The sequence below is a fragment of the Podarcis gaigeae genome (assembly GCF_964106915.1).
Source record: "Podarcis gaigeae genome assembly, chromosome: 3".
Lineage (NCBI taxonomy): Eukaryota > Metazoa > Chordata > Lepidosauria > Squamata > Lacertidae > Podarcis > Podarcis gaigeae.
This window is the reverse complement of record NC_139680.1, coordinates 77,008,771-77,035,372: the sequence shown is the minus strand read 5'-3', so window position 1 is coordinate 77,035,372 and position 26,602 is coordinate 77,008,771. Positions and strand designations below refer to the sequence as shown.

Here is a 26,602-nt window from a genome sequence, read left to right as displayed (position 1 = left end):
TGTGCAACACAACTGAAGTACAGCAGCAAATGAAGCTGGTACCTGATTATTTTTCATGATGATAGTACGCCAAATCCTCCTCTACATCTAAACTAGTCCTTTATATTTATTACCCATTGGATGCCTGAGATTATGCTACTTGGTAGAAGCAAACACTTGCAGCACTCTAGAGGATGTACCTGACTTGTCTGTGATATTCGGCGTGGCCTGTTATAAAGAGCCATGGTATCTCCTTCCCTTGTTCTCTCAACCCGCCATCCCCAAGCAAGCATGGTTTTCAAGGACTCCTTGATTGGCCATCTGTAAATTTCTTTCTCCTAGGGAAAACAAATAGATGGTTATGTTTTTAGTTATCAAGTAGCTGAGAGGACAGTACACTCTCTTATAACACTGTTTATTATATTTTAATTATTACATAATTTAATAGTAATCTAATACTTGCCTAGGTTATCTCCCAGACCTCTAGCTAACTCTGGTATAGCATAAAAATGTGAGAATAACCAGCATACTACCCAGCATGTCCACATGGGAATGCAGAAATATAGCCTGATTCTACAAATATTCATTTTAAAACAAGTTTCCCTGCAGTCAACGTACCAAACTTTTCACACACAAAAATGGAATCAGAAGTGGGCTGCAAGGATGAATTGCAATATCACTGTATGAAGTAGAGATGATGAAGTTACACTACCAGCCATCTCAGATTATCTCAACAGGTGTACACAAGACAAGACAAGGGAAGTCTTGGACAAAACAAGAAAAATGATAAGCCCATCATTTAAACTCAATATGTCAACGTAGGCCAAAGAGAGAGAAGCAAATTATTTGTTAAAAGGTGCAGCTCATGTAAAGGTTTGATGAAAAGATTCATAAGGAGGGTAGCCCTGACATGAGGTGAAAAACTGAGGAATCTAATTCTATGTGTTTAGAATTCATAGATAAGCCATTCTATTTTTAGGGAGGCCACCAAGGAACAAGACACATACTAGATGTCATGGAGTGTGGCATCAGCCAGAAATGTAGCTGCCCTGGAAATTTTAAGTAACATTCTTGTTACACAGTCTAGGTCCTGATAGGAATTCTCTAGATCATCCAGCCATATGAGGGATGCCCTGGTAAACACTGAGGATGGACACAAGTGTTGAGCAGCAAGGACAGCTGCCTCATGCGCTCTGCATAAGGCGAAGTTCAGTCATCATTCTGAAGAGTCCTTAAACTGTGCATTCCCATTTTTAGGAAGAAGGAATTTAGCAAAGAAGATGACACATGATTATCCATGGCTGGGTTTTTCAGCATATTCATAAACTGTTGGCCAAGGTTATAAAACCTATTGGCTATGATGACTTTTTTATATTGTAATGAAGTGCCCTACTCTCTTTCCTCCCTCAGACTAGACCAGACTGGTGGAACGTGATCAATTTGCACAAAAATATCATTAATCCCGTCTTCCTAACTTAGAATGTGTTCTAATATATGAGAGGAGTTCTAACAACCAAGGGATTTGTCTATTGTTTTAGATATCACTAAAGTTAATTTTAATAATAAAATGAAAAGATCACCACAAACAAAACATTTGACATGAACTTCTTACCTTTTCTGCTAACAGTTTATATTGTTTCATTAATGGCTGCACTTTGGAAGATTCTGAGTATGTTTCACCATATATCCACCCATTTGCAAACTGATAAAAATAAAAAGCGGGAGGGGATAAGCTGAACAGGAATCTTGATGTCATTTATGTTTTGGATGGTGTTTTTGCATGCTATCATTATGCTACACCCACTTGTCCAAGAGAACTAGACTCACCAGCATATTTTTGCCTTGGTTATTTTGAACTTAAAATGACTTAACAGCTGTAATAACAATATCCTATATTCTAATTAGTCATGCAATAACTAAGAACTTCTTATCATATATATGATTATTAAGAACTTATCATATATACTAATAGTGAACTCATTCTCAGAATACAGTGGTGCCTCGCAAGACGAAATTAATTCGTTCGCGAGTTGTTTCGTATTGCGATTATTTCGTCCTGCGGAGCGCGGATTCCCTGGGTATTAACGGCTTTAAGAAAAAGGAAGCAAACTCGCAAGACGTTTTCATCTTTCGAAGCAAGCCCATAGGGAAATTCGTCTTGTGAAGCAACTCAAAAAACGAAAAACCCTTTCGTCTTGCACGTTTTTCGTCTTGTGAGGCATTCGTCTTGCGAGGTACCACTGTACTAATGTAGCCAAAACAGCTACATTATCCATGCACAGGCTAAGAGGAACCCAAAGGTTTGCAAAAGTTTTTTTAAAAAAATGGGGGAAGAAAATCATCCCCTACCCAACAACAACAAAAACAGCCCATTGACTGAGCACACTTAGAGGGCATGGAATGCTGACTAAGTGTTAGGGAATGGAAACAGAAATGTGGCTGAGGAGGTGGAACAGAGTGGAGCACTCCAGTGCACCATTGTGCTGCAGGTCCCATCTATGGAGAGAATTTTCTGAAAATCTCGGTGTCAAACCTATCTTTGTTGCTTGCTTTTCATTTCTGTCTGTCTCGCTCCTTGGTTTCAACAAGAAGCAAGGTTTTTTAATTGGTTGCCCTAAATATGTGAATAATTCTCGCATATAATATGCAGTATTATATGTATAATATTACATGTATATACTCTCCAGGTTCCCTAAAGTAACAGATACATACAACAATGAATATAATTGTTTAAAAATACTCATGTATTAATACCGATAAATTTATGCTGCAGAAATATAATACTGAATGACACTTGAGTCTTTTATATGTATAATTTACAATTTTTGCATATAATTTTGCATATAATTAGTTGGCTCAGATGTAATGGGAGACTTGATATAATGGGGAGAAAGCTCAATTGGGGCAGAACCACCAAATTCTGGGAATAAATCCATTTAAAGTGGATTATTCCAGCTTCCCTAGTCCCAACTATTAGATATAGACTTAAATCAAGTGCATTTTAAAACAAATAGTAACTAAAAGCTTGCATGTGTATGTTGTGGTCATGAAACTTATATTTTTACCACACAAGAGGTGCTCTTCAAAGAGAACATTTTTTTTTTAAGGACCATATATTAAATAGTGCATGCATGATGTAAATATACAGTGCATGCATTGTAAATATACCTGGCATCCATCTATCCCATGGCACTAATATGCACAGTTGGTAAAATTGGATCAGATACTTATGATTTCTATTTTTCTAGATCTACAATGTCATTTTCCAGATAGTAGGCAACCATGCAAATGCAACCATCCAAATATCTGATAACAAACATAAACATCCTTACTAAAAGCAAAAAGCAAAGAAAAAGTGTTAATTAATTAGATTAGTATAAATGTAAAAACAGGGACTACTCATTTACCGAAACTCAGAAGATAAATGCATTTAAAGAAAACTTTTTGATTAAAGAAAGAAGACTGTTCTACTCATGCAACATAAACAAGATTCCATGATGGATACTAAAAATGGAAAATGTGTTTCAGACTATTATCCAGACAGATTTTTAATACTTTAAATATGCTTTGGGGGGGGGGGGGGAGTTGCTAAACATTTTACCTTTTCCATGCACCATTTATCATGGGAATGTTCTGCATATTTGTTAATAAAGTAGTCCAGCTTTTCAGGAATTGTAATGCTAGATAAGAAAATACAAGACCAGGATTAATAATATATATAATAAATTGTGCATTGCTTTTAATCCTTCTTTCATAAAAAACAGTTGATCATAACATACTTAGAGCCCTAAAAGAGCTTGAGACCAGCAAATACCTAGCAGCCCACCCCCACCCCCCAATATAGACTAAGTTAAGCTTCGATATGTTCCAAGGAAACCCTGCTGATCATTACAAAACCAGCCAAATGTTGTTTGGTAATAACATGTAAGTGGACCTCCTCTGTGATGGCCCCCTTTGGAATACTTTCCCTGAAGTGGTCCAAGAAGTGGTTACAGTAATCAGCTTTAAGTGCCTCTTCAATATACAATACTTGTCTCCCCAGCTTTCCCACAAGGCAGCAAAGGTTTAGGATCAGAGCTTTCCTTCTCCTTGATTGGCTACCTTCCCAGGTTGACAAGCATCATCTGCCCCTCTCTTCCCTCTATAGCCTGTGCAGAAACTGCCTTCTTGACCGTCAGACCCACTATTGGTCTCATCTGCTCAATCTGCCAGAGCCAGGGGAAGTCTCTAGCTCACTGAGGATTAGAGACCCATCAGCTGTCAGTATATGGAAACATCGCAACTGCAGACAGCCAGATTGTTGACATCACATGATGCACCTATCTGTGGGAAAGAAGAATTTCCCAGGACGTTCACAGGCTGGATAAGTCTCTGTGAAGAGTGTAATTTGAAACCTTCTGTGTGCGCATGTTCAGGAAGTTTGTTAGACATGCTAGAAGAACTGAACTGAAAGGACGTGTTTTTCTCTAGTGCTGTAATGTCAGAAATAACATCATGTAAATAGATTTCTGACTTATTTTCTTTCCCCTGCGGAAGCAGGAGGGAGGGGGTTGTGCATTTTACCCACTCTTGGGAAAATGTCGCCTATCAAAATCTCCATAGTCTGTCTGAATATCAGCCAGAGGAGGTTACCGGTATGCAAGCTCCAAAGACAGTGAGAGGGGCCAGCCTCTGTGGAGGGGGCTTGCAAACCAACATCAGCTACCTTCACCTTATTTAGCCAGCCAGTTGAAGTTGTTTCCTGGGATGTGGCTGCTGTTGCATGCGGACAGCTTCTAGGAACCACACGCGAGAGATGAGTGCGTGTTGGACAAAATACACCAGAAGTGGCACAGCAGTATAATAAATCCTTACTTTGAAGTATCAACAGGTTGTGGATTAAAGTTCCCATCTGAATCCATGGACGCTTGCTTTTCCATCACACCCACATAGTTTGATTCCATGTAATCAGGAGGCAAAGCCCCAGCTACTGCACTCAGGCACGGCAAGGCCAGTTTGAATAGTTCCTGTTCATATTTCTGGGAAGACAAAGTAGAATACAAAAGACCTAGCAATGAATTGAGACAGCCTCTATTTTTGCTGGAAAATTAGCAATGTTTTAGTATCTGAGCTAGCATCACTTGTACTTTGATCTACCATGGCGTGTACATTCAGGATCTTCTCTATGCAAATAGCACTGGAGAGAGGGGTTAAATTTCTCCTCCATATCTATGGTGATCCTGATTATTATTACCCCACCCCACAGGGCTGATGTCAGTCAAATTTTTCAAAACATGACATTAAATACAATGATGAGTCCTTAGGTGGTTCCAGGGCACCACCATTCACTTAAAAAAAGAGGGGGTAGTGCGAAATCTTTTTCTGAAACCAGCTTTCTGCCATCTTCTCTATTTTATCCCATTTATTTACTATATTTATTTGCATTCTACAGAGCGCTCCAAAACTGAAGGATAACAAGTAGTATATATTGGTGACCCATGGTAATTATAATGGCCTTATCAAAAGGAGTGGAATCATGAAGCAGCCACCATGTAAAGTGTCCTCACAATTTGGCAGGACTGCAGACATGGCCTCCAATGTGGTATGAGGGGCTATTGCCAGAATTATCAGAGGAAATAAAACCTGGCGTGCATGTGCAAGCACTTGTTTATACACAAAGGAGTCACGTTTTGTATGTAATGCACAATTATTATTGCATATTTGGAAATTATTCATTTTCAAAGAATACTGTCTTCACATTACGTTAAAAGCCAGGGATCCTGGTACAATAATTTATTTGCATTCATGGCTATAAATTGTCATTTTTATATACTTATTTTATTAGGCAATCAAACTTTGCTGGGGAAACTATGAAGCACATTTAACAAAGGGTTTGCAGGAATATCCATTTCTCAAAAAAGACATTAGAAAAATTAGAGTACATTATTCTTCCAACATGCTTAAAACATAAACTTAAAAGTTACCTTTTGAGATAAGGCATCAAAAATACCCCAGAACAACTTCCTGGACAAATGAAGTTCTTCTTCTGAAGCAGCACCAAAGTTGCCCCATCCTCCTGGTAAACAGTAATACTTCCAACATCTTTCATAATGATTTGTCAGCAACTTGGGAGGGGAAAAAATAACTCAGTTTCAGAGAATCCACTATAAACTTTGTAGAGCAGGTAGGTATGATCAGTTTCAGGTACTGAGACATAGACCTCCAGGTATAGGGCAATATAATAAAATAATAATGATGATGATGATGATGATGTGATCTGTTTTGAAGAGTGTGCTGGATGTAAATGACTGTGACGAAATGTTTTTGCTTCACAGTGTAGTCAAAATGCTGTTATCAGATCTAGATTCTGAAGGATGATGGTAAGTGGCAGTTGTATATTCTGAAAGGGAAGATTAAAGACCACACTCACCTTAAGAGGCATCTTTGCATGCTCATTTAGCAGTGGAATATCAAACACTAATCTTCTCAACAAATGTTGCATCATTGAAGGCCTCAGCTGACTGCAAGTAGAAAGAAAAAAGTGAGTAGAAAATGTGTTCTACTGTTGGAGGATAGCAAGCAACCTACTTTGCAAACCTTATCCAAACACTGTAGAGTTTATTCTGCACATGTCTGTTTTTACTTTGTTGTATTTCTTTGGATTCTCTTATGACTTATGAGAATAATTTTAAGAAACCCATAAACTAGCATTCATCCATTCCAGTCCAACCCTATGAATATTCACAGTTCAATGGGATTTATTCCCAAAGAGGTGTAATGTTCTGTTGCTATTTCAAAGCATCCTGAATACACTCAAAGCATCTTTAATGCATTTTAATCTTTGTTGGAAGCCGCCCAGAGTGGCTGGGGAAACCCAGCCAGATGGGCGGTGTACAGATAATATATAATAATAATAATAATAATAATAATAATAATAATAATAATAATATTATAATCATCATCATCATCATCTTGAGTACATTATCAGGGAGGTGACATATTGGGATTATAATATACAATATATTGGGCGGCTCCCAACAGAATACTAAAAACACGATAAAATATCAAACATTAAAAACATTAATCACCAATGTTATTAACTAATTTTCCTATAAATATCAGAAGTATACACTTACCCACATATGGAGAGTAGGCACTCTTCAATAGAGTCCCGTTGAGCTTTGGTAAGAGAGCAGCCCTTGGAAAGTCGGTACACAGTATGTAGCAAGGAATCTATAAGGGAAGCATGGTGTTCTGTGCCAGCAAAAAGAGGAGCACATCTAGTTAATAAAGGCAAAACAGCAGTGCAGAGGTACCGATTGAGAGCCAGGGCCATATCTGTAGCACTCAGAGCAACCTATAAAATAAATTGTAAAGCTATTAAGGTAGGTAAGTTTTGTTGTATACAAAATGGTTACATAGTAACATGATGACAATCTATTAGGTTTGCTTTCAAGGAAAGCAAGATGGATTTTTATAGGAATAAAAGGACATTATGAGCGTGCTAGACTTGTTTTGTTTTCCTCTGCCATTTGCTTTCAATATTTAAACAACTCATATATTTGCCAGAATCACATAACATGTTTATTATTTCATATTTCATTTCCCATTGTTTTAATTGGAATATTCAGCTGTCTGTAATCACAAACTATAAAACAATAAAAATAAACACAGTCAATATAATTAATTTACAAAATGCCTGTGTAGTGTAATGTAATGTAATGTAATTATGATCTCCTTAGATGTTGTGAACTGCTGAGAGTGCCATACAATGATGTTCACGCACCTACTAAATACATTTTTGTTTAGGCACTTCTGAGGTGTAACCCGGTCATTTATGGAAGATTAATTTTATATTTTATGATGTGTTTTGCTGTTTTAGAGATTGATTTTTTTATTTAAAAAAACCTATTTTATTGTTCACAGATTTTGTGTTTCTGCAGTTTATACTTTTTTTTTACTTTACACTGCTTCAATGGCTTTGTGCTCTGAATTTATCTAAACATTTGTTTTTTATCATTAGATAATAATATCTTACATGAAAAACTGAATTTGTCTAAAGTTATACAATACATCCATGGAATTTGAAGTCAAGTCTCCCAACTTTCAATACTCAATTCTAGAGTATTGCAAAAACTTTCCTTATCATTTTCGAGAAGTCAGAATACATGCATGGTATAGATCTAGATCAAAGCGAGAACCTAGTAATCAAAAGTTAATTGTTACCGTATCTAATGAAGCAGCAGCACGAAGATCTGGCAGAAAGCCAACTTCAAGAAGGTGTAGAAGAAAATCCTGGTCTTCAATCCCATAGACCCTGTCAAGGAACAATACCATGGCTGCCTTGTGGTCTGGGCAAAACCCCTCTGACATATCAGGTTCCACCACAGTACCATCTGGAAAAAAAAATCAATTACACAGATTTCTGGTACTGATACAAGCAAATGGTACCTGCAACAAAATGTTGCAGCATGGAGTGCTTCTGTTCAGGATTTCGGGCAATCCAATTCATTCCTCCTCCCCTCCAGTTTTTCCATTCTCACCCCACATTAGTCAGCCAACGGTCCATGTTCACTGAGCATGTTCAGTCCTCAAACGGCTTGTTTCCCCTGAATATTTTTCTGTATCAGCAAACCTGGGATTCTCCCAAGACTTATGGTATCATACCTCCCTTTTGAGCATTGATGGTATCAACTTGCCTACATAAGGACCGGCTCTCAGAGAACTGAGACCACTATTAGGATATATGATTGCATAACAGCACTACTTCCTGCCAAGAAGAATGAGTATATGAACACCCTCTAGACATCCTCTACGTGGCTTACCCATTTTCTTGACTGAATAAAGGGAATCTGGCAGATAAAACCTAAATCATTCCAATCACAAGCACTATGGCATCCTTGTTATTGCAAATACTGATACTGAACATGCAGTTATTGGTTTACTATCTTCGAATCACTTTTTAATAATCACATACTCCTGCAATTCTACAACTGAGAAGCTCGTGCCATGGAAAGTCAGTGTGAATTTCTGTTTCATTTCCATTTTAAATTTCACACATATATTTCATTTCCATTTTAATTTTCATACATATTTGAGAAAAAGGTATTCTGTATCAGTCAAGTTTTTTATGTTAGAACATATCAGAAAGAAAAATGGAACACTTTTCTTACCTTTTGCTATTGTTGGCATGTGAAAAGGAATACTAATCACACCCACCAAATCTTCCAAAGGAATCAAAGACCGCAGAATGGATCTTATTCTAATCGCTTCCCCTTTGCCAGCATGGATTAGCTATTGAAGGAGTAATGCAAACATTTGTTTATATGACTGATATCATAATATGTACACATATTATTCATAAGCAAAGATTAAAAGTAACGATTTCAAACAATGATTTAAAAATCTAGAATACTGGGGGGCTACAGCAAAGCTTAACATACAGGTATTCATGAGAAGCTAGAGTTATAGTACAGTCATCTGACACACAGTATATTGAAGCTAGGTTGGAAAGTTGTGGTGCTCGTGTTAAGTATGTTTGGAAAGCCTCACTCACTTAGAATTGAAGAGGTAACGGTGTCAATGGTTGCATTTTCCTGTATGCTAAAGTGCTGTTATGCTTAAAAAGTCTGAACAGATATAGCCAAAACTCATATTTAAGTTTCTCAAGGGTATACCAACAGCAGCAGCAACTTACAACTTGATACCCATTCAGAAACAGCAGTACTATTAAACCTGTGCTCTGATTTTAACCAATTAGCAGCAAGTAGATGTTAAACAAGGATGATAAACAGTAGTAAACAACAGAACCTACATGCATTTCTGGAGCACAGCGTCCTAGGAGATCAATCAAAGCAGCATAAAAGGTCATGATGGCATTTCCCATGTGAATGGTATCATCTTCTTCTTCCACCTCACTTCTGTTTATTTTTTTTCCCCAACAGGAAGGAAAACAGAGGGTCAGTGAGGAATTTGTTATGGAAGTTTAACTTTGTTACAAAAGCAAGACTAGGTTTTATCCCTGGCACATCTAATAATAATTGCCTCAGACTGACTCTGGAGTCCAGTTATGTAGACTTCTAACATTGCTCCACAAGAAAATGTAGCTTGAGGTATCTCTTTTACATTTATGTAATGAGCCATCCACATGTAGTCACTGCAAGCCCTATGCTAATTCAGTGAAGATTACCTTCATGGGGCACTGTGAATCAAACCACAAAGGGAACAATGCCAGGCTGCTGAAGGCAGGTAAGCTGTTACCTCAATTGGTGGCAAAGGGTGTGTGTGTTTTTCTGTCTCTAAAAAGAGGTGGGGGGCTTGGCCATCTCCTCTTCAAAGGTAATCCAATCCCCCAAAGTTCTTAGAATTTGCCCTCCCTCTGGTAATTACAGACCTTTTCATGAGAGATGGTCCCATGAAAGGTGTGTGGGGAGGAGTTATTTGGCCCAGCCTTAAACCCTTCCTCCCACACCTGCAATAAATGGACTTACACCACCTGATATTTAAGAACCATGGAAAGACGACTGCTCTGCCCCAAAATGCATTATACAGTATTTATTTTCCAAAGCACCTTAGTAATACATTGATATATTCCATTGCTAGTAAGTTATGTAAAGTCAGTGAATTATGGTACTGATTCAGGAGTAATATAAGATGTCAAATTCAAGGAAAATATCTGCCTATTTGTGGTATAATAAAATATTACTATTCTGATTTACAACAAAAAGAAAATGTACTATTATTACGAATACGCTCAAAAGTTTCAAATGTTGAATTCTTGGGGACTATTGCATTTAGAAACCTGTTAGGTTTGGCAGCTGACCAAGTATTTGCAAATTATGAATAAAGCCTTATTTTAGAAAACTGAATTCTGTAAGACCTATTACAAAATAGGTCTGGGGAAGTTAACCCCTTCTTTACTACCTACAGTGTTTTATTGGATCCACTACTTGGTGAAGGTCCATCTCTTGTGGGGTCTTCTGAGATGTTTATGGCTTCCTCCATGGCAGCAAGCAGGCCATTTCCACCTTCTCCTCTCAGTGCTGGTCCAAAACATTCAGGACGTCGAATGAGCAGTCTTACCACCACATTGGCATTCTCTTCAACGCTCTCTCCTACAGTCAGTAAGGAAGGCCACAGCCAAAGTCACAATCCAGGGCTTACATGGGGGTGGGAACAAGCCTAGATGAACTGGTACCAGCACCATGTTGCTGTGCCAGATGAAGCAGAGATTTTATTCATTACAAGATCCAGCTGTAATGACAGCTTCCTAAGTGTGATGGGAGAAACCCAAGTCTAAGTAAGCTGTGAAGGTGACTATTATTGTTCTGGCTGCAAGTAGGGCAATCCCACTATATTCAGATCGGGAAACACTGGAATGCCTGGCCAAATCAACCTTCACAAGCCATTTAGAGGACTTTCAAATTTCTGACATATTGTTGGGAAGTAGAAAAGTGAAAGAAACATGGACAAAAAGTAAGGGACTATGGTGAATAACACTTGGGGGAAGGGTGTTGAAATGGACACTTGGAGTGTGCATATAGATGAATTTTAACACTCATCCAGTGTTACCAAATGCTTATTTTACTTCACTATTTTGTTGCTTCAACCTCTTTGCTACAACAGTACTTTCATCATATTCTTAGCCACCCTGGTTCAAAGTAAAGAACAGTCATCTTGAAATCATTGCAATCTAGAGCCTGCATATTCAGATTTGTAAAGGCTAATATTCTATCAATGATTGCAATATTCTGCAAAAGCTTGCCCTACAGCCACTTGCACATACAACACACCACTTACAAATCAGCAAAGAACAAAAGGAGAATAATTAGAAAATTGATGTGGCAGTTACACAGACACATAGCAAAACAAAAGGCAATATAACTGTTGTTATTTTTAAAAAATAGAATACAAAATAACGTTTCCCAGTTTTAGCCCTTCAAAACAAATGAGAAAGGCCGGTGACATAAAACACAAGAGGAGCACCACATAATTTGGTGCATTAGTAGCGGTGATAGTCAAAGATTTATATAATTATTTGGCAACAACAATAGTGGTACAAAATTAATAGACTCCTACAGTACCATTGCAAAAAACAGCAAAACGAAGAAAATCCAAGTATCGTTCTCCTTCCACTGGATTCCATCCAATATCTGGGTAACCTTTAGAAATCAGCAATGAGCAGCTTTGCAAACCACATCCAGCCAAGTAGCGGACTACCTAAGAACAAGGCAAAATTAAAGAGGCATTTACTGCAAAAAAAGAAGAAAAAGCTCAAGCCAGTATTCTAATAGGAAGTCCTCTTTTACTCGCTTTTCAATAGACTGGCTATTGCAGCAGCAGAAACCCAAAGAAAAACTAATGCTATTCTAGGCTGCATCAACAAGATTCCTGCATTGTTCTGCCCGGACACTGAGGTCCAGCACAGAGGGCCTTCTGGCAGTTCCCTCACTACAAGAAGCCAAGTTACAGGGAACCAGGCAGAGGGCCTTCTCAGTAGTGGCACCCACCCTGTGGAACGCCCTCCCAACAGATGTCAAAGAGAAAAATAACTACCAAACCTTTAGAAGACATCTGAAGGCAGCCCTGTTTAGGGAAGATTTTAATGTTTAATAGGTTATTGTATTTTAGTGTTTTAGTGTTTTGTTGAATTATTTTGTTGGAATAATTAATAAATATTATTGTTGTTGTTGTTGTTGTTGTTGTTGTTGTTGTTGTTGTTGCAGGGGGTTGGACTACGTGACCCTCAAGGTCTCTTCCAACTCTACAATTATATGATCTAGTGAAAAATCTAGACAAACGTGAGACCTTAACATCATGTGACTGTCTGATAAGCTGCTGGCACAAATTAATGAATGGGGTGCACTTGGGGGGGGGGGAGCATACTGAAGCTCCACTGAATTCAAAGAAATGTAAACATGCTGAACTTCCTTTGAACTTCTCCCAATTATGTAAAATTTGTGCAGCGTTGATTTTTCTCCTGCATCAGTGATCTATTCATTGATTTTCCCAGAGAACACTTCACTTCTCTACTCTTTTAAAGATGATTACCACAAGCTTATTTATTCATACTGATTATTCACAGACCTGCTTTTCCACTCAGGTCGTGTTCCTCTGTAATTAAACTAAAAATCAAAATCTAGTTTGAAAATGTGTACATACCTCCACACATTTAAAATAGGGTCATGTAAGATAGCTGCTGATCAAGAAACAGCAACTCAGAGATGGAAATAGATTTCCACATAGATCCTGTAGGATGGGGCCACATCCTGCAGCACTATGAATACCCAGGTCCAAATTTTTTACTAGTCAATAGCTATTAGTCATGGCAGCTATTTTTTAGCTCTGGTATCAGAGGCATTTGAAGACACAAGTAGGAGAAGAATGTTCATGAACTACTTGTGGGCTTCCTAGAGGCATCTGGTCGGTCACTGTAGGAACAGGAAGCTGGACCAAGCAGGCTTTTGCTCTGATCCAGTGGGACTCTTCCAAAGCAGATCAATGTCATTAACAATTTCTGAGTGAATCTTGGGATCACAGAATCATGCTGCTGTTGATGACAGTCAGCTGTTCAGTTGCTGGGAGGTAGAGAGGGTTGCAAGTCTTATAGGAGATTATAATCCTATGGTAAGCAACATGGATGTGTCTCAGGGAAGGGTACCTGAGAGAGTCTTCAGATTTTGGATTCCAACTCCCATCAGCCCCAGCAAGCAGCACCAATGATCTGGGATAATGAGAACTGCAGACCAGCAACATTTGAATGCTGATAGGTTCTGTATCCTTGTGCTGTGGCATTTAGATGGCTACTACTGTATTTCATTAGTAAACAGATGCTTACGAAGATATGCAAGATACATATGTATAAAAATATAGTTAGCTATTCAGAAGCTGGTTTACCTTTTCTAGATCAGGTTCCCGCAAAGCTAGTGCAAGCTCATTATTATCCATTACAGATGCTGCTGCAACATCCAATGGAGTTGATCCACGCATAGAAGGGGATGCTGTTAAGAGAACATTTCAGAAATGTTTAATGTATATAAGAGGTTTGCCATACGTCCGGAATTTCCCAGACATGTCTGGAATACTGCATTCGTCAGCAGTGTCCAGATGGAAATTGCCCAAATGTCTGGGGAAATCTGGAAAGCAATTTTCTTTTCGCAACAACTTTGGGCAAACTCAACAACTTTTCTGCCCAGATTTCCACTGTTTGAAATATGGCAACCCTAGTATATAAAATGTATAGAAGTAGCGTGACTTACAAATAAATATCACAGCTAAGCAAAATTACTACCCAAAAGACACAGGTTTCATGTTATAGGTGAGGTTCTTAATTTTAAAAATGAACCTATGTACTTTTTGTTCAGTCAATGTCATTACAGCTTTTAATATAATTTAGTAACAGTATCATAAAAAACACTTTGCTTCACTCGTCCAGTATAGAAAAATCTGCTCTGGGCAGGCTGTTCTATACAATTACTGTGGTAGTGAACGCAAAGCCACTAACATGCTGGGGCTTTGAACAAAGGTGCAATCCACAACCTGTGGACTCCAAAGACTTCTTAGACAGCAACAGAATATATGGGTTGTGAATTGAAGGAACAGAAGGCTCTTTAGAATACTTACCAAGCCCAACACTGCTGTTTTCCAAAAGATAGCTAAGATGATCAAACATAGCCTTTTGATTCTGCCTGCTGATGCGGCAAAAATAACATAGAAAACGACAGCAATTTGCCACCATCTTAGGAAAGGTGATTTCCTAGACAAACAATACTATGTTAGAGAAATATAACAGTTTGCAAAAAAAAAACACCAAAAAAACCTATGCATTTTAATATTTTTGATGTGTTTTGTGAATTTTTGCAGCTACCAAAAATTCCTTATTTTACAAAACATGGTCCTGCAAGTTATTTCTTCTGTACATCTTCCAAACAGGCATTTGGAACACTACACATTTCTAATCTATTCTGAAGTGGAGGCCATCTGCAGAAATCAAAATGCAACAAAAATAATTTAGCTTAATTTGATTTAAATCCATGAGTTCATCTTAATTTCCCTTCAAATTAATATTTTGAGGATCAGTATATACCACGGGTAGGCAACCTAAGGCCTGTGGGCCAGATGCGGCCCCATCGCCTTCTCAATCCAGCCCATGGACGGTCCAGGAATCAGCATGTTTTTACATGAGTATAATGTGTGCTTTTATTTAAAATGCATCTCTGGGTTATTTGTGGGGCATAGGAATTTGTTCATATTTTTTCCCCAAAATATAGTCTGGCCCACAACATGGTCTGAGGGACAGTGGACCGGCCCACAGCTGAAAAAGGTTGCTGACCCCTGCTAGATACTAGCACACTTAAAGCTCTTTCTATCTTGCTTGTCTTTGATTTTCATATGCAGTCAAGATTAAACCAGTACCTAGGAACTTTACTGTATCAGTAAGAATATATAGCACCACACTCATTTTTAAATTTAATTAAAATTAAATTAGACACAGAACCACAGAGAATAGTTTTTATGTCTATCTTTATAGCAAAAAGGGGCATGGTGTTTTTTTCCAAATAAATTCTTAAGGGCGATATCCAATGCATATGGGAGAAGAGAAAGAGGCCGATACAGATGAGGATGCTTTCAGCCTTCCTCTCCATTCACCAATTTCTGCTTCCAAAACTAAGGAGAACCATGTGCTCACTACCTGGTAGAGCAAAGAAATGAAGGTATAAATTGAGATATGTATCTTGAGTATGGATGTTGCCTATTCACAATGGATTTCCTTCCAGTCTGGAAGGGGATGCACATTCCATTAAAAGAATGTAGCCGGGGGGGGGGGGGCACCAGGTGGCGCGTTGCAAGATGGCCAACAATAACATCTCTCCGACCCACACGAGGTAATTAAGAGGCTGCTATGGGAAGTATGCAGCCTTCCCGACCCCCCAAGGAGATGGGGGGACTGCCTTGCCAGCGGTGTCCATAATGCACCCCCAGAATCGAAAGAAGGGGGTGCCGGACACTTGTGTCCATAATGTGGACACAAGTGTCCATAATGCACCCCCAGAATCGAAAGAAGGGGGTGCCGGGACGCAGGTGGCGCTGTGGGTTAAAGCCTCAGCACCTAGGACTTGCCGATCGAAAGGTCAGCGGTTCGAATCCCTGCGGCGGGGTGCGCTCCCGCTGCTCGGTCCCAGCGCCTGCCAACCTAGCAGTTCGAAAGCACCTCCGGGTGCAAGTAGATAAATAGGGACCGCTTACCAGCAGGAAGGTAAACGGCATTTCCGTGTGCAGCTCTGGCTCGCCAGAGCAGCGATGTCACGCTGGCCACGTGACCCGGAAGTGTCTCCGGACAGCGCTGGCCCCTGGCCTCTTAAGTGAGATGGGCGCACAACCCCAGAGTCTGGCAAGACTGGCCCGTACGGGCAGGGGTACCTTTACCTTTATGGGAAGTATGCAGCCTTCCCGACCCCCCAAGGAGATGGGGGGACTGCCTTGCCAGCGGTGTCCATAATGCACCCCCAGAATCGAAAGAAGGGGGTGCCGGACACTTGGCACAAGCCCTCGGGGAAGTCGGCTCTTCCTGACGCTGTCTCCAACTAGCGCCCGGGTTCGCTTTAGCTCGAAAATATAATTGGAAACATATAATTGGAAAGAAGCTAAAGCACATACATCAAGCAAAGTACGGGAGATAAGACTGCTGATTAATGGATTTCTGTGACCAGAGCGACAGACGGGACAAATAAATCAAGTGATGAACCACCATTAAGAGACTGGTATGTTTGGAGTGAAACGGAGGGGGATGGAGGAAAAAACTTTTATTTTCTTTGCCTTATGTGAGTATTAATAACCCTCCACCCCAGAAAGAAGATCGTTGCATGTTATTAATCACAAGCAGGAATTTAAGAACTATGTGGAGTGAATTATTGATCAAAAGAGAGGATCAGTAAACATCGGAGTACAGAGGAAAATTTTATGACGCAGCTTTAAATGGCTTCTCGCTAAAACAGGCTTGTCTAAGAAATATGAGGGGAGGAGGACCAGGATCATTGGAATGTGAATGATGATTGGAATGTGATCTAAACCTGGCAGAGCCCTCTGTGATATATTTGGCAAGCCTGGGAAAATTAAAGGACAGACCGGGGATAAATTCTTTACGGAAGTGTGGAATGGCGTCTGTCCCTATGTGATATGATTTTTGGAAGTGTAAAACCCACACAGAGGATGTTTGTTTCCAACCCGCTTGTGAAGATTATCAGAGATCGCAAAGAAAGGAATATATGATAACAACAAGATGAAGAAAGTAATAAAGAGACTATCTGGACAGAACTGGATAGAACTGTCTAATTAAAGCAGCAATATAAGTAATGCTTGGACCCCCGTTCGGAGCTTGAAGTATGGGTACCCCCAACAAAATTTAAAAATCTGGCTGTATAATTTGGAATTAATGTGATTTGGAAATAATGTGATTTGATTGGCCTGTTGATAAAAATTATTATATATATAAAAAAAGAATGTAGCCCAGATACCGCATCCGCATTTGGATGCAGGTTGAATTTAGGATTGGGGCTCCAAATTCTAGGAACTGATATGCATCTAGGAGCCTGATTCATCATATGTATCTCCTTCATTGGAACTGGATTTTGGACCTTAATGAAAGTTAAGCTGCTAACTATAAGCTGTGTACCCACTCTACCTTTAAAGCACCTTCAAAGCACATTTTCTTCCCCTCCACAGTGGTTTGCTAAGAGTTTCTGGGAATTGTAGCTCTGTGAGAGGTAAACTACAGTGCTCAGAATTCTGTGAGGGAAAGAATGTTGTTCAAATGTGCTTTAAAGGCATAGTGTGTACACAGTCTATATCTGGCATTACAGTCAATATTTAAAATGTCTTCTTACCTTTGACTCTCCTCCTCCAAGTACGTTCACCATTACCTCCATCACAGTCTCATGCATACCTAATGCTCTCATAAGATTAGGATGTTGGTAAAAAACTTTATTGTTCATTATATCTCTACGATGAAAAAAAAATCAAATATTTAAAAATATACCAACCACTTTACAATAATAAATAAGAATACAATAATAATTGTTTTAACTATTTCCCTTTAGTACCATGTCATATAAGAGAAAGAATTTTAGGGCATACTCTGCAAAAATTATGCAGGCTGCCACTCTGCATTCAGTGATAGATAGAAGCTGCATGAAATCACTATGGTGGTGGCTCGTCTTTTCGCATTCAAAATGTATGAATACCTTCAAAATAAACGGAAGCTCATGAGAGTGATTTACCCCCATAACTGATTAGACCTAGGATTAATCAAACAAATTAAGAGAAAAGAAAAAGGGTTTTACCCTAATCCACGAATCATAAGCTTCTCTTCTTCCTTGCCCATTCTGACACTGAGGAGAGACCGGATCTGACCAAGAGAAGCAAGTAAGCTGATTGTATCTTCCACAGATACGCCATTTATAGTGTATGTCTTTGGCAAGGCTCGAACCAGGCCACCAACTCCATCATATTGGCGATGTAGCAAAACGAACATGGCCCTCACCAACTCTGGGTCTTCTATGACTGATTCTTGAGCCCATCGTACCATGGTCTCTGAGATCAGCTGTTGGAGAGTTGCTAAATGTAGAAAGCATTAAGACAAATATATAGCAATGCTTTTTCACCTTCAGCTCCAGCTAGTTAAGTGTATAATATGCTATACGTATCAGAACTAGAAATTTAGAAAAATGCCTTTACTGAATATTCTTACTAAATCAATAATTGTGGGGTGAAAATCAAACTTCTGTTTCAGTGTATCTGAAGAAGTGTGCATGCACACGAAAGCTCATACCAAGAACTGACTTAGTTGGTCTTTAAGGTGCTACTGGAAGGAATTTTTTTTGTTTTGACTATGGCAGACCAACACGGCTACCAATAATACATAGTTAAGCTTATTAAAAGGTAATGGGAAGACAGAAGTGACATTGGATTTTAAAGTATTACTATCATATTCACCTACTAAAGCTTTCATAAATCATTTGCCAAAAAAATAATCTTTTTTTAATTTGTGGAAACATATCATTGAAGTTTTTTAAAAAAACACATTCAACAGCAAGAAGGTAATTCCCTATTTATAATTGAAAGCTGTGAATAATTTCTGGTTTGAATAAAATTATTTGTTGAAAGGAAACAACCAATGGGTAGAGCAATCCTATACTTCGGTTACAATGCATAAACATCACCATTACACTGGCCAAATGGCAACTATATTTGATGTATTATTCTCAGTCTGGGGGAAAACACACGCAGCTTGAAAAAATGCTAAATGCTGTGAGCATGTCAGATACATTACCAGCATTCTTTGGAATGCTGCCAGACCCTATTTCACCATCACACAGAGGAAGCCAGCCTGGGCAGAACAAACCAGCGTCATTTCTTCCACATTGACAACATACAAGAAACACAGAGAACCAGGCAGCATCACAGGGAAGGGGAATTCATGGAACTATTTTGTAAAGCAGGCACAGACACATACAAACGCTTTCAGGAATGCACTTTTTTTTCTGCCCAGCCCTATGCCACAATAGAAGAAAGACACATAAACAAGCACAAATATCCAAACAGGCTCAGGAAGCTTCTAGCACACATTCACATGGGGAAATCCCACCCCACCCCTTCCCAGTAGCCATCATTCATTGAAAAAAGGATGGTAGTTTTTGTGTTCACGGAAACTTGTACAGGAAAAGAGGTTATGGTTAGATTCAGACAAACATATCAGACTCTGCTTGATGCAATTAAATCATCATGGCGTTTTTTTATTATATCCACATGCTACTTTACTTACATGGCTTTTTAGCATCATCATCAACAGGCTTCTCAGCTTGTTTCTTCTTCAAGTGTGTGACTCTTTCCACAAGATATAGCAGGCGACCTTTAAGAGTTAAATCACTATTTCCATCCAGAATTCCATCTTCATCTAACTGAATTCCTAGGTGTAAAAATTCAAATTGTTTATTAGATATCTAGAAGTCAAAAAGATACTCTCTTTGGGGGGGGGGCTAAAGAAGGCTGCCTGCCCTCCACACACCCCTTTTATTCTGGGTGGGAGGTCCATCTTGAAAGCTAAATGGAAACCATGATTTTTATCTACAGTGCATCAGAACCAAACTTCCAGCATATTATCTCAGCGGCATAACGTAAGCTCAGGTCACCCAGTGTGTGTGCGCAGAGTGCACCCCCAAGTGGGGCGGGGCACAGAGAGAGCCCGCTGCGGTGTGCCTCACCTGGAGTACATATGCCGCAGCCTCTCTCCACCCCCAGGTCAAACTTCACCCGAGCATAGAGCTGCCATAGCTGGCTGCCTTGCATGCTGCACATGACATCACAGCAGTTGCTACCGACTCCTCTCTCTCCACTCCCAACTCAGGCATGACCTGGGAATGGAGTTGTGGCTGGTGGCATTGGGCACAAGGAAGCTGTCTGCAGCTCCCTCGTCTGCCAGAGCCAGGTTCCAATAAGAGAGCCTGTGTGTGTGCTCCTGGTTGAGCCTCCTTAAAAAACACAGCTGAGCCATGGCCCCCACAGCTCCCCCTCTCACTACGCCAGTGTACAGTGGTACTTCGGTTTACAAACTTAATCCGTTCTTAAACCGAAACCGTTCTTAAACTGAGGTGCGCTTTCCCTAATGAGGCCTCCCGCCGCCAGTGCCCTTTCACCATTCGGATTCCGTTCTTAGACCGAGGTAAAGTTTGCAAACCGGGACACTACTTCCAGTTTTCAAAGTTTGTAAACCAAATTGTTCGTAAACAGGGCTGTTCTTAAACTGAGGTACCACTGTATTTAGAAAAAAAGAAAAATAGCCACTGCCACCGTGGCTGCTGAGAAGACTAAAGCAGGGAGAAGGGTACTCAGGCAACAGTGGTGTCCCTGCAAACATCACCAGTGACATAGGCCACATGATTTGCCCCAACATGCCACATGGTGCCAGGTATGCTCAGTTCTGCAAAAACCTTTACTGTTAATGACCTACAAATCAAGCCACAATTTTGCTTCAAACAATAATGCAGCCATTACAAGGTAAAAAACCTGAGCACTCTGATTTTTACTATCCTGTCATGATTATCAGTTACTTATTTCCAGTGTTGCACAGCTTCTACACTGGTTCTTTTACATGCCTGAAAGTAAGTACTTTAGTAGCCCAAGTTCAATGAATCAAGACTACAGATTGCCACTATTGTGGAAGCTATATTTTCCACACAACCAATGCAATTTTTTTATGCTTCAAATGGCAGCCAATATGAGATTGGTGGGCCCAAACCTCATAATGATCCATGTGTCACCACAACACTATTAGAATGAGGTTGCCTGCTTAGGGGGAAACTGGGAAACAGGAAGACTGATGCAGACCCAAAGGCTTTGTAATTTCTCTAATATATCTTTGAGTTTTCTAATAAAATTGATGAAATTATTTTATTTGTTTAAGCAAATAAAACAAGAATAAGAATAAGAACAAGAAAAAGTTAAGATTTACCACAGTGTGCCATCAAATCTTCATGAAAATCCAAGAGGTGATCCCTTATTTCTTCAGGACAAGGGCAATCATTTTTATCATCCTTAAAATTCAGCAGCATATTAATCTTTGAAAAAACATACAAATTAATAATTACATTTCAGATATGTTTACAAGGTTATGTATAAGATAGGAGGAAACGTTTTACTATAAAACTGATACATTCCAATAGCAGCTTAATATTCCCTATCTTCTTTGATAAGAAGAAGTCCCTGCTCTAAGCTAATCTTTGGGGTGGAGGGAAGAGGGGAGGAATCCCTGTTTCACAAGCAGACGTCCTTTAGACTCTTTAAAGGTAAAGGTAAAGAGACCCCTGACAATTAAGTCCAGTCGTGAACAACTCTGGGGCTGCAGCACTTATGTTGCTTTACAGGCCGAGGGAGCTGGCGTTTGTCCGCTTCCACAGACAGTTTTTCCGGATCATGTGGCCACCATGACTAAGCCGCTTCTGGCGAAACCAGAGCACCGCACTGAAACACCATTTACCTTCCTGCTGGAGCAGTACCCATTTATCTACTTGCACTACGTGCTTTTGAACTGCTAGGTTGGCAGGAGCTGGGACTGAACAATGGGCGCTCACCCCGTTGCGGGGATTCGAACCACTGACCTTTCAATCGGCAAGTCCAAGTCCACAGTGGTTTAACCCACACGCCAACCTTAGACTCTTTAGCCATGACAATTAAATGGAACCTTGATGTATGGAGACAATATATTTCAATATCTTGTGCTAGCTGAAGGTCATCACCTGATTTAGAGCACCTAGCATCCAGCCATTTGCTGGAAAAACCAAAACAATTCTTCTGTTATTATATCTACCAAAATCTGGTGATGTATTGTTCAGGAAAAGCAGTATGCAATGCAAATTGATTCTAACCTTGAACAAAACTTGAATATAAGAAGCTGCCTCCTATTTTATGTTATACCTGTTCCTGTGGTGGAGACCGAAACTCCTTTGTTTTCTTGGCTGTCAGTGCTGCAGACATATTTAATGCCTGCATAACCTCATTGTATCGGAAACGCTGATTCTCTTGAAGTTTTAATACAAAATCATCTGAAAATGCTACAATGGCTTCTATCCGATGGCGTATCTGACAATCACAAAGGTACTGAAGTAAAAGACACATCTGAAAGAGAATGAACAAGGGAAAAAAGTTACAAAACACAAACTATTAAAATTCAACTAGGTTTTTTTTTAAAAGAGTTAGATGTATGCAAATGACGGGCAACCTCATGGTAAGCAACACTCGTTTCTTTCAGTAGTGGTAATATGTAAGTTTATCCACATCACCCCTATTTTTCTAATTCTCTTTTTGAGTTGTGATATTTGTGGGTTAGCCCCACACTTTCTAACACAACCCAAACACCTTTTTGTTTGGGGGATTTTTCAAAGTCTTTGATTTCAGGTTTTTATTATCTCTCGTTCTGAAAACTAAAAAAAAGTCTACCCTCTTGCCTTCACATATCTCAGCACAAACCTTTAATTTCTGTTTTGAATCATTCTGTTCATATAAACCTGTTTGCTTGTTTGTGTGAAGTACTTTCCTCCATGGATTGCCTTCAATCCAGAAGGTAAGAGACTCAGGCCTAGGGAACAAAAGTAGTCCTCCAGGCTTCTCTACTTAGCCCTCTGGACTATCCTCAGGCCACACCTCTTACCAGTGCCTTTGCCTGAATGGTAGATGTCCTTGAAGTGATAATGCCTCTTGCCTGCCTGGATGGAGGATAGAGAAATGTGGCTGGGTAAAAAAAACAGCCATAGCAGATGTCATTACAATAGATTATTTCATGATTACCTGCAATTTCACTGGCTCGGGAAGTTTCATTTGAAGGAGTCCTTCTTCTGGGACCTTCTCTCCTCCTGTCTCCAAATTTATTCCATCTGCAATTAATTCTTTTTTTGCTACTACTCGAGTCTCATCCTCATGGACTGCATCTTCCTTAAAAACACTAGGTTCAATCAGCTGCAAGATATGCTTCAGGTCTCCATTATGGAAGATCCCCATTATGAGAAGAGTGTAAAAAAGCTTGATCAAAGGAACAAAGAGAAACTCTGTAGTCCCACCTACTGGATCTCTGACATGGAGGCTGCCCTCTTGAACTGCCTCTGTCAGCATCTCTATGGTTTTATTCTTCAATATTTCCAGAGGAAATTCAGGACTGTACTGATAACACTCATTGTTGATTCTTACAAAACTGGGAGAGGAAAACTGCATTCTGGGCCGTAGGGAAGTGCTGAGTCCTATGCCAGGTAGGCCATGCTTTTTGTTTTCATCAGGGAACAGAGTAATACTCTTAGTCTCATCTGTCATGGGAACAATAAATTCATTGTTCATCATCAGCCTTGCAGTAGCGTAAGTATTAAGGTGAATGTCAATTAGAAGATCATAATAGCCGGCACGTAACAAGCCCGGCATATACTTGTTCTCAATTGCATAAAGAAGCTGAGACTCATCCACATGGCTGCACATGGCATGCGCTACTCGATTATTCCCAAGAGCACAAACAGCTGAGTACAGTCTGAGCGTATGGTAGTGGAATTTCAACAATTCTTCCTGTTCTGACAATTCTAAAATGTCTATAGACCTGTGGAAAATAAAGTTTAATAATAACTAGGAATAATCTAGGAAAAGTGAAATGTTATTTTTTATAAAAATCACTGAAAACGGGTCAACCCGCATGAGTATGAAAATTGTTGCTTAAGTGAAATGAAAATATACTACTCTTAGAGATGCTTACATATTTTTGTTGCAGCTCCTACTTGTATTAAGAGTGGTGCACAAAGAACAGTAATAAGGTGGTCCCCATCATGCTGCTCAACATATCAATATGATCAATGAAACAATGGGGATCAACTTCATTCCCTCCTCCAATTATGGTGTTTTGAAGTTGCTTCTCCCTTTGGCTGGCTCCCTTAGATAACTCTCCGCTTGGCTCAGAATGCTGATGGACAGATTCAAGTTCTGCCAGTTAATGGTGACAGCAGCTGAAGCTAAACAAAGGCTTCTGAAGGACTGCAGAAGTGTTTGTCCTAAGGAAGTGACAGAACATGGTGCTGCTCCTAATGAGTTGAGGGGGTGAGAACTGCTGGCTGTTTTGGATCCACCCACCAAGCGACTAGCAATGACTAGAAATCACAGCAAGGAAGAAGAACACCATATTAAAAATTTAAGGCACCCAATGTAGTCTTGCAGGAAAGTCACCACAATTTAAATGATACTAGGATGTTATGCCCCTGTTCCTCAGGAAGACCATCACAGCAAGGGGAAAGCTAACCTGCTCCTATCCTATCCTATCCCATCAACCAGAGGAGGAGCAATTGCAAGGAGCTTTCTCCCACTCTCCCTGCCAGAAGGACCACACTGCTCCAAATTCCAGTTGCTCTGGGACTTCAGAACTAATGAGAAGAGTATTCTGGTCCCATTCATTAGCCTGAGGACCATGGTCCATATGGCTGTGTGTTTATTTATGAGGTGCAGTGGGGAGTGTATTACAGTGGTACCTCGGGTTAAGTACTGAATTCGTTCCGGAGGTCTGTTCTTAACCTGAAACTGTACTTAACCTGAGGTACCACTTTAGCTAAGGGACCTCCCGCTGCCACCGCGCCACCACTGCACGATTTTTGTTCTCATTCTGAAGCAAAGTTCTTAACCCGAGGTACTATTTCTGGGTTAGCGGAGTCTGTAACCTGAAGCGTCTGTAACCTGAAGCGTCTGTAACCCAAGGTACCACTGTATTCAGAATATTTTGATTGAAAGGGAAAAACTTCAAAGGGTTGTGTCTAATTATGTCTGTCCATTGAGGGAAGAAACTTTGATCCACCAGAGGCTTTCAACAGCAGAACAGGGAGGAAGGCAATTTTCACTGAGTACCCCTCCCATAACCTCCTGCACTCCATAACCCACCATATCTGGTCAAGAGAGTTGGGGGATGCTTTGGGACAGCATGAGGATGCGGGTGATACAGTGATGCTGTAAATCAGAAAATATCACCTCCCTCCCTGATCTATTGATGTACGTCTTCGCTAGATCAAAGATCCTTGGTCAGTGGAGAGGCACCATTGGATACATCCCAAAATTAATAAAGTACAGAAACATAAAGCTCTGGAAATATGATTTGTCATTGCATGAATGTCACCATAATATTCCACCTTGATTTATAAATGCAAACAAGGAATACCTGTTTTCCTCTGGGATGTGAAGTGACATGAACTGCAAAGGCTCCAGGCACTGTACTGACCAGCCTTGACGTTCACTGATCCGTGATATGTCAACTTTCAGAAAGTGGTTTGGTACTCTACTCCAAAGCACATGTGTCAGAAACTGAACATGCAGACGGGGAGGGCACTGGGGGACTGGGTTTTTGTGCTCACTTTTGAACAGGCCAGCTGACAATGGCATTACATTCTGGAAAGAGCAAGGCAGAGTTGCAAAAATTAAGACTCCAGCAGATGGCAAAGTACAAAGCAAACATTATGCATGACGAGTCCACAGCCCGCCCCCCCCCCCTTCTGACTGTGCGTAAAAGGCTTGTGGTTCGCTTGGTTTCCTGGGAGGAAATATACAGCTTTCATGTGAAGACTGACAACATTTATGGGTCCCATGTTTTTGTTTTTATCTTATTATGGAAAGACTATTGAATACACTGTTTCTTAGTAGCATCCTCCAGAAAAGTCAAGGTTTGGGCATAAAGCTACCTAATGATTGAAAGGGAACTGGAAAAACAATCCCCCTCCTCCACGTAGTAATTTTAGGCTTCTGTGAGTAAGTAGGAGGAGAGACCTCTCAATACTATGTGATACTGTTTCGAAGGTTTATGAACTCAAAGAAAACCCCCAATATTACAAACATTTTAAATTCAACAACGCAGCACAGGAACAAATGTTTTTAAAATTACCTTTATTCTTCCCAATTCAAATTGGAAAACATTGGGGCTCGTGGCTTGTGCAAATACTGCAGGAAATAGTTTAGTGCTTGGTTCAACCTAAATCATGAACAAACAGAAATGCATTATAATTCAAGATGATAAGTGCATGAAACAAGCACAACTGAAGATGAAATTTCTGGGAATGGCAATTTATTTTCCATGAATACTCCAACTTCT

The 26,602-nt window shown here is 39.8% G+C and overlaps 1 protein-coding gene across 14 annotated transcripts in view; it reads right to left on the bottom strand.

Moving 5' to 3' along the window:
- The window catches only part of RYR2 (ryanodine receptor 2), a 249,060-nt gene that overhangs the window by 93,060 nt on the left and 129,398 nt on the right, over positions 1-26,602 (bottom strand). For all 14 annotated transcript variants that reach the window (XM_083731885.1, XM_083731893.1, XM_083731891.1 and 11 more), the window contains 22 exons: positions 26,396-26,482; positions 25,679-25,905; positions 23,296-24,085; positions 22,426-22,626; positions 21,464-21,569; positions 19,778-19,921; positions 18,297-18,570; positions 17,841-17,955; positions 14,581-14,713; positions 13,855-13,958; positions 12,042-12,177; positions 10,886-11,072; positions 9,773-9,878; positions 9,132-9,252; positions 8,185-8,354; positions 7,095-7,315; positions 6,389-6,479; positions 5,943-6,083; positions 4,834-4,997; positions 3,581-3,659; positions 1,592-1,681; positions 180-317 (listed from right to left, as the gene is read on the bottom strand). In XM_083731885.1, the coding sequence (XP_083588011.1) occupies positions 180-317; positions 1,592-1,681; positions 3,581-3,659; positions 4,834-4,997; positions 5,943-6,083; positions 6,389-6,479; positions 7,095-7,315; positions 8,185-8,354; positions 9,132-9,252; positions 9,773-9,878; positions 10,886-11,072; positions 12,042-12,177; positions 13,855-13,958; positions 14,581-14,713; positions 17,841-17,955; positions 18,297-18,570; positions 19,778-19,921; positions 21,464-21,569; positions 22,426-22,626; positions 23,296-24,085; positions 25,679-25,905; positions 26,396-26,482 (3,825 nt within the window). The remainder of the gene's footprint in view (positions 1-179; positions 318-1,591; positions 1,682-3,580; positions 3,660-4,833; positions 4,998-5,942; positions 6,084-6,388; positions 6,480-7,094; positions 7,316-8,184; positions 8,355-9,131; positions 9,253-9,772; positions 9,879-10,885; positions 11,073-12,041; positions 12,178-13,854; positions 13,959-14,580; positions 14,714-17,840; positions 17,956-18,296; positions 18,571-19,777; positions 19,922-21,463; positions 21,570-22,425; positions 22,627-23,295; positions 24,086-25,678; positions 25,906-26,395; positions 26,483-26,602) is intronic.